General features: G+C 64.9%; 1 protein-coding gene across 1 annotated transcript in view; it reads left to right on the top strand.

Moving 5' to 3' along the window:
- Positions 1–338: 338 nt before the first annotated feature.
- The window catches only part of AMSG_03688 (uncharacterized protein), a gene marked incomplete at its 3' end in the record, with an annotated part of 14,310 nt that continues 5,974 nt past the window's right edge, over positions 339–8,674 (top strand). Inside the window, exons 1-2 of the mRNA XM_013904147.1 lie at positions 339–2,040; positions 2,214–8,663. Coding sequence (XP_013759601.1) covers positions 472–2,040; positions 2,214–8,663 — 8,019 coding nt within the window. The 5' untranslated portion in view covers positions 339–471. The remainder of the gene's footprint in view (positions 2,041–2,213; positions 8,664–8,674) is intronic.

Here is an 8,674-nt window from a genome sequence, read left to right as displayed (position 1 = left end):
CCCCCCCCCACCCCCCCACCCACCACCACCACCATGCACCGCCGCTCCCTATACTCCACCCCTCCACCCCGCAGACAACCTCCACGCCGCATGCAGCCTTCCCCATCCCCATCCCCCTCATCCCCTCCAGCTCGCGCGGGCGCCAACCGCTCGCCACATCCAAGACTCCCTCCTCTCCGCTCACCCTCGCCCTCGCCCTCTCCCTCGCCCTCACCCTCGCCTGTACACTCGCCCTTTCGCTCGCCGACATCGCTCCCTCGCCACTCTCCACTGCCGCTGCCGCTGCCATCACCGCTGCTCAATCGATCGCTGGCGAGACGGAGAGACTCGAGAGCGCCCGACGCATCGCACCGACTCCGCTCGCCGCATCGCGATCGTTCTTCGAAAAGTGGCAAAGTAGCGGAGCATGCCTCCGTCCATGCTTCTCCGCAGCGGAAAGAAAGTGCCGCAAGCGGTGCTGGGAAGGCGGTCATGCCGGCGCTGCCGACGTCGCATCCGCCGATCCAGATCCTGGTGTATGCCAACCCGCTGCTGCCATCGTTCTACGAGTTGCGCCCCACACGCCTCCCGCCACCGTCGCGCGAGTACTTTACTCTCTCAGACGCAGGGCTCACGCACTTTCGCGGCGAGTCGTATTCTGAGTTTACTCCGCGCGCCGAGTACGAGCGAGATCTGGCCAACTACAACGCCATGCGCCGGTTGCACTACTTTGCCGCCTTTAAGCTTCGCAAGTACTTTGACGGCTGGCGGACCGCTATCCGCGCGCGCATCTTTGCCCTCCGGAAGGAGCATCTCTTTCGAAGGCTCTTTGTCTCGGTTCCACCGCTCCACGACGCTCGGCTTGCTCTCCGCACCGCCCTTGTCGACTTTCTCGACACCCACTTTGACGCACCCAACCCGCTTCTTCTCTTTCCTCCGACCCTGGCCTCGGTTCCGGATCATCTCGCCGGCCTTGCTGAGAGCTTTGCCGTGATGCGAAGCCGGTTTGCAGAGTCCTATCTTGGCTGGCGCGCCATCGTTCACTCGGCCGCCCAGCTCGTCCTCGACTCGACCCCGTACGACCTCGACGAACATGGCGAGCTTGTTCCTGGCACTTCCATCGAGTCGGTCCACATCAACCGCCGCATCCTTCTCTTTGAGCCCTTTATCCGCCTCGCGGACTACCTCATCTTTGGCACGCTCTTCACCGCCGCCGTAGGCTCGACGCACCACGCACTCGCTACGTTGGTGGGCCAGAACTCGGCGTCGCGCTCCCCGCACGCGCTGCTTGCTCACTTTGACGGCCATCCACCTCTGGCGCCGCCGTCTCCACGCGCGCACGCAGCGCTTCCACCCCTCCTTGAGGCCGATGTCCATCCGACTGCCCCACCAACCCCGTACTTTGTCCTCCACGCCACCAGCGACGCCGCCGGCAATGTCACCACCACGCCTCTCCTCCGCCCACTCCTTGACTACCTCGCCGCCCTGCCATCGCTTCTCCCGGCATCGGTCTTTGCCTGCGGAGATCCTGTTGTCCCGCTCATCTCCGACCCGGTCCTCACCGTTTTTGGTCGCTTCCGTGGCGCGTCCTCCTCGCCGCTCGCGACTGTCGTCGACGCCTTTGGTCCGCTCACCGCCGCCAAAGACCGCTATGCCACCCACATCGCCGCTTACGTCGACACTGTCCGTGCACACCTTGCGTCGCTCTCAGCCCTGGCCACGGCGGTCAGCACTTCACCAGGTCTCACCCTTCCACTCCACGCACCCGCTCTTGACACCCCGGTAGGCACCGCCACCGTCGCCTCGTCGCTTGTCCGTGCCAGCGCCCTCGCCGCTGCCGTCGACCGACTTGCAGTCCCACGCCCGATCGGCCCGTTCCTTGTCACTGCCGTACAGCTCCGTGCGTCCCTCGCACCAGCGCTTGACAAGGCGCTTGCCTCCTTTCACGACCAGCTCCTCGACTTGCTCAATGCCCACGCCTCGGCCTACCTCTCTGCCGTCGCCCAGACCATCACCACGCTGGCTACCCAGCCAGCGTCGGTCACCGCCGCTGTCGCCTGGGTCGCCGCCGTCTCCCACGCCCAAGAGCAACTGCCTACCACCTTTGCCGCTGCTCGGACCGCCCTTCTCAACCTCACCACCCTTCTCGCCGCACACCTCCCGCCCCGACGCCGCCTGCTGTCACGGGCACTGCGGCTGACATTCACAACGCCCACGCGTCGCTCGTCTCACAGGTCACCGTCGCTGCCGCCGCCCTCGAGCACACCGTCGCCCTCCATGTCACAGACCTCCTCGCGGCTGATGAGCGCCTCGCCGAGAACATGAACAAGCTCTTTGCCGCCATTGCCAACGAGCCGCGCCTTTGGGTTCTCTCGACGCCGGCCGACGAGCTTGACTCGCTGCTTGGCGCCTTCAATGCATCGGCGAAGCCGCTCCTCGACGAGCTGGCCGCCTCGGACGCCACTTGGACCGCCCTCGCCATGCCGCAGCCAGACCGCTCCGCGCTCCCGCCGCTCTCTGCCCGACTGGAAGGCCTTGCCTCGCTTTGGGAACTCGTCGCCGCCGCCCGGGCGGCCGCTGCCTCCTGGCTCGCCACCCCGATCCTGTCGCTGAACGCCAAGGATCTTTCGGCCACGCTCGATCAGCTCAAGAGTGGCCACCGTCAGCTGATCGCCCATCCAGACGCTCTGCTCGCCACCAAGCTTCTCGGGTACCTCGCCTCGACCATCGACTTTCTTGCCTCACACCTCCCGCTCCTCATCCCCTTTCTCCACACCTCGTTCCGCTACGTCCACTGGGTTCGACTCCGCGCACTCCTCCACTCGCCATCACCAGACGTTCTACCCATCGAGCCAGCGAACATCTCGCTTGGGGCCCTTCTCGATGTCGGCCTCCGCAGCGTCATGCCACAGCTGCACTCCCTCGCCCACGCCGCGCTCAAAGAGCACACCGTCGAGTCGCGGATCTCGCTCATTCGTACCGAGTGGCTCGCCCGCGCGCTCCCCCTCGTCCCCGCCCCGCCGTCGTCCGCCCTTGGTACCGACACCATGGTCCTGGAGGGACCAGCCGTCTCTTCCCTCATCGACAGTCTCGAGGATGACCGCCTCGCCCTCTCCGCTCTTTCTTCCTCCAAGTATGCCGAGTACGGAGCGCTCGCCAAGATGTCCACCTCGCTCACTGCAGCTCTCAACCACCTCGCGGCCTTTCTTCGCCTCGCTGTTGCGGTTCAGGCCACTCTCATGGACCTCGCTGCCATCTTTAAGGCCTACGATGTACAGCGCCGGCTGCCGCAGCACCTGCGCACCGTCCAAAAGGCACATTCCTCGTTCCGTGCCATGAACCATGGATTAGCGGCCAAGTCCACCCTTCTCGTCCCCTCATCGCTCCCGCTCGCCTCACTCCAGGTCACCGCTAGTCACCTCGACGACGCCAAGGCCGCCATCGACGACTACCTCGCCAACAAGCGCCGCGCCTTTCCGCGCTTTTGCTTCCTCTCGCGCCGGGTTCTTCTTGACCTCCTCATCGACTACGTCGACACGCCCGAGTCCATTGCGCCCTACCTCCCGCTCATGTTTGCTGGCATTGCCTCGCTGACGTCGGAGCCGTCGGCAGCGTCCGACGCCCCGATTGCTATTGTCGGCGTCACTTCGGCGACGCTGCGAGACGGAGGCCCACCCGAGTCGTTTGCGCTTTCGTCGCGCGTACTTGCCCGTGGTGGCCTCGAGCGGTGGCTCGCCACCGTCACCGCTGGCGTCAAGAGTACCCTCACCGACGCCCTCGACACCGTCCTTGCTGCTCTCACTGCCTCGTCACCCGTCTTGCCCGAGCTCCCAACACCATCAGCCGAGCTTGTCCAAGTCTTTCCGCATGCTGCAGGCAAGCTCGCCCTCCCCGCAGTCGCCGGCGCTACACTCATCGGCGCCGTACCCGACTCGATGCTCACCCTCGGCTACGCGGTCCACTTTGTGCGCTCTGTTGAGTTGCTCCTCACCTCCAAGCACGTCATTGCCCTCCTCGGCCAGCTTCATTCGCAGCTGACATCGGTCCTGCGCGCGTTGGCCATCTCGGCGGCATCGGCTTCGCTGCCACCACGCATCCTCCTCCTCGTCTCCAACCTCGTCACGCTCACGCTCTACCACCGAGACACAGTGGCTGATCTGGTCGCATCGGGCGTCACCTCGGTTCGGGCCCACGAGTGGGTCTCGCTTCCCCGGCACTACTACGAGGCTCGCAAGCTCACCCTCGCCGTTTCAGTCCACTCGTTCGAGTACCAGTTTGAGTATCTTGGCCTCGCACCGCGCCTCGTTTGCACCCCACGCACCGTCGCCGCCCTCCAGAACCTTGCCCTCGCCATCGGTGCCTTTTCTGGTGGCGCTCTCGCAGGCCCGGCCGCCACCGGTAAGACCGAAACGGTCAAGGAGCTCGGTAAGATGCTCGGCGTCTTTACCCTGGTTTTCAACTGCTCACCGAGCACATCATACGCCGCCGTCCACAGCCTCCTCTCTGGCACTGTTCTCTCCGGGCAACTGCTCTGCCTCGACGAAGTTGACGCCCTCGCCCTACCCATCCTCTCGGTCCTCTCGCAGCACGTTGCCACCATCTTTCGCGCCCTCGCCGGAGGCTCGGACTCGATCACTCTCTCCGGCGTCTCGATGGGCCTCTCGCCGACCGCCGCCATCGCCGTCACCATGGACCCGCCGTTTGCGAACGAGCGCCCACTGCCCGATGCTCTTCTTTCACAACTCCGGCCGATCACGCTCACCCTGCCTGACACTGTCGCCATCGCCCACTTTCTGCTTGTTCGAGCCGGACTCGACGACAAGCCGGCGTGCGACCTTGCTCGCAGGCTCACTGGCCTTCTTGACTCGGCCGGCGCCGTACTCACTGCCGCACCTACGCACGCGTTCTCGCTGAGGACCCTTGTGGCCATAGCCCGACTCGCTGCGTGCTTTGGCAAACTCGGCGCGTACGCCGCACTTGACGTCGAGGATCGCATCACCCAAGCGACGCTCGCCACGCTTGGCCCGCTCGTCCCGGCGCCGCTCCGCGACTCGACTCTTGCCCTCCTAGTCTCGGATGCGTTTCCACGCGTCCGTGCTCATCTTGACACCGGCAGCTCGCTCAGCACCGTCCGCGTCGAGAACACCCACCACTACATTGAGGTCAAAGCCGCACTCTCGGCCGCGCTTCGCGGTCTTGTCGCGCTTCCGCTCCCGTCGACTACCCGTGCCGCGCTCGACCTCTACACGCTCGCCTCTGCCAACCGCGGCGTAGTGGTTGTCGGGCGACCGGCCTCGGGTAAGTCGACGGCCATTGCTGCGCTCTGCACCGCCCTCACCAACCTTGCACTCCGATCCAACCCGACTCGCGCCCCGCCGCCACTCACCGACCTTGCTATCGCGGTTGTCAAGCTCTTCCCACACGCGCTTGGCCCACACGCTCTCCTCGGGTCGTCCGGCACCCTGGCGTCTGCCCTCAAGACACTGCAGCAGAGCGAGAAGCCTATTCGCCCTGTGATAGTTCTGGACGGTGCGGTCGATGTCTCGTGGGCCGAGGCCATGAACTCGATCATGGACGAGAACGCCAACGCTTGCCTCCCTTCCGGCGAGCGCGTTAAGCTTGCGCCGGAGACGCGGCTTATCTTTGAAGCCCACGACCTTGTGCATGCCTCACCCGCCATTGTCTCGCGTCTAGCCATTGTCACCATCGATCTTCCGCTCACCGCTGACGCCGTAGCCGCCATGATCCCATCCGGATGTGACAAGCACGCCCGCGAGCTCGCGCTTAGCCACTTTGAGGCCGGCTACGTTGCCGCTACCCAACTTGGCTTGTGCCTCCCCTGGCCGACCGCGCTCGACAACTTGCTCCGGCTCTTTAGCGCCACGCTCGAGTCGATCCAGCCTCGGGTCCGCCGCAAGTCGCACCCGGATCAACTAGTCGCATCTGTCTTTGCTTACGCCTACCTCTGGTCGCTCGGCGGTGGCCTGCCTGCTCCAGCCTGCGACGACTTTGAGCTCATTGCCCACGCCCGCCTCCAGGACGTTCTCCTCCTCTCGCCACAGACTAACTTGTTTGACTACTTTGTCGAGGCCAGCTCCGGCGAGCTCGCGCCGCTTGAGGGCCTCTCCCTCGCTGCCATCCCTCCGCCCGAGGCGTCGTCCATCTTTACCGTCCCGTTTGTACCCACACTCGAGTCGATTAAGGTCGCCACGGTCACCAATCTCGCGCTTGCCGCCGCCATTCCCACGCTCATTGTCTCCGAGTCGGGCAACGGAAAGTCCGCGCTCGCTCGCTGGCTCCTGTCGTCGTCATCGTACTCCAGTCACTCAATTGGCCTTTTGCGCAACATGACGCGCGCTGAACTCATCGATGCGCTCGCCCCGATGCTTGCTGCCACCGCTCCGCCGCAACTGCTGTTTGTCGACGACCTCGGTGCAGCTGTGCCAGGCACCACCGGCGTGTGTGCCAGCCACGAGCTGCTGCGCCAGCTCTTGATTCTTGGCGGGCTCCACAGGCCCGCTGTCCGCGACGAGGCTTCTGCAGATTCTGACACCCTCCTTGGCAACTGGTCGCTCGTCGGCAAGTGGGCCCAGCCGAGGTTCATTGGCGCTGCCCAGCTGCCGACTCGTGCCTCCTCGCGGCTCGCTTCGCTCCTCTTGCCCATTGCGCTTGCCGAGCCCGAGATGCTCTCGCTCTCATCGCTCCTATCGCAGGTCTTTGATGCTGCGTTTGGCATGACCCTCGATCTCAACGCGCTCAAAAGCTGCATCCCTGCGCTAGTCGCCGCTTCGCTCGACGTGTACAACTATACCCGCAATGAGCTCCACTATGCCGCCCACGTCCACCCACACTACAATTTCAATCTCCGAAGCCTGGTGGCGCTTGCTAACGGTATTCTCCGCATAGTGGCCCTCGCTGCACCCACACCCGATCTTTTGGCCAAGACCTGGATTCTCGCAGCGCAGCGGAGCTTTGGGGACCAGCTCGACCCTACGTCTAACCACCCCGAGCTCTTCCGTCGTCACCTACTGGTAGCTGCGCGGGCCAACTTTGATGCACCCAAGCTCTCACTCCCGCTCGACGCACACATGCTGCGCACACTCTCGCTCGGCAGTACCCGTATACACTCTCTCGAGCAGCGTACCTACTACGCACTCCTCGACGTTGAGCCCGCCGTCCTACGCTGGGACGTGACCGGGCCCGACGCTTCCGCCCCCATCATCTCCAAGTTGGCCCCTGCCTGGACTGCCGCCGCCGACTCACTGCCGATGCCACGCTTGCATCACACCTTTGATGCACACACGCCACCTGCACTCGCAAACTCAGGCCGTCTCCTCCGCCCGGCCAACGTCTTGGTGGGCTCCCTAGATCTTGCACACGCTGTGGTAGCACACGTTCTCGCGCGGTGCTCTGGCCATCGCCTCCCGCATGTTGCGTTTACCGAGTTTGTGACCAACGTTCTCGCGCTCCACTACCACATCGCGGCACCGTACAACGCACATGTTGTTCTTACTGGCGCGTCAGGCAGCGGCAAGACGAGCGCCGCGCGTGCCGCCGCCGCTCTCTCGGGCGCGACGTTCTACCACGCCCTGCCTCGGAGCGCCGTCGGCGGCGAAGCTGCACATCTTCGCGACACTCTTGCCATGCTCAAGGACGCGTGCACCGAAGCGGCTGTTGAGATGCGACGTGTAGTCATGTTTGTCGACGCGTCGCTGCTGGCCGTTCCGGACGTGGTTCATGCCATGACCTCGCTTGTTTGCGGCGGCAACGTGGCTGGCCTCTTCTCAGCGGAAGAGGTGAGCGGCCTTGTGACGACGGCTGCGACGGCACTCGCTATTCCCGAAGACGTGCCGCGCGACGAGCTCACCGCCGCGCTCTTTGCTACCATCCGGTCGCGAGTCACGGTGATTGTCGCCGTCGCCGACGACGAGCCTGGCCAGGTTGCTGGCTTTGGGGCAGCCTATCCTGGACTGGTCGGCTCGTCGACCGTTGTCGCCCTCGCGCGGGGGGTGGCACCTGTCTCGGTCACTCAACTTGTGGAGCATCTTATTGTACCACACCTCGAGTGGCTCGACAGTTCGCTCCCCAGCCCGGTCCGCGACGTTTGTCTCCCGAGCGCATCGTTCGATGCCCTCGTCGCCCACGTGGTGGGCAAGGTCCACGAGCTTGTCCAAGCCGGCGCTAAATGTGGCATTGCCCATGCTACGGGTGCGCTCGCGCGCGCCGCGACTGGCGCGCTCCCGCTCAGCATGGTGCATCGGCTGGTAGCCTGCCTTGGCTCCCACATTCGCGCCGCGGTCGGCTCACATGCCGGCTTTCTCCAGACCATGCATACGGTTCTCGACGCGCTGCCGGTTATCGACGCGCAGCGCGAAGAGCTCGAGGCCCGCGAGCAGGCACTTCTTGCCCAGCTCAGCACAGCCCGGATCAAGCTTGCCAAAGCCCGGTCAGAGCTGCTGGTCCACGAGGCATCGGCACAGCGTTCGGAGCGCCATCTTGCGCGCGAAGCCGGCCAGCTCCAGCACTCGCTTGTCGAGGCGCAGGCGAGAGTGGCTCGTGAGGAGGCTGTTCTGTCGGCGCAGATCCAGGCGGCCGAGACCGCTTCGGTGGCACTTCGTGACGAGCCGGCGTCGGCGCTCGCACTCTTGCACAACCTTGACGGCGGCACGCCCGAGACCGGGCCGGTACCCTTGCC

Source organism: Thecamonas trahens, assembly GCF_000142905.1.
Source record: "Thecamonas trahens ATCC 50062 unplaced genomic scaffold supercont1.14, whole genome shotgun sequence".
In the NCBI taxonomy this organism is placed as follows: Eukaryota; order Apusomonadida; family Apusomonadidae; genus Thecamonas; species Thecamonas trahens.
The sequence above is the reverse complement of the archived record's forward strand: the minus strand, read 5'-3'. Positions and strand labels throughout refer to the sequence as shown.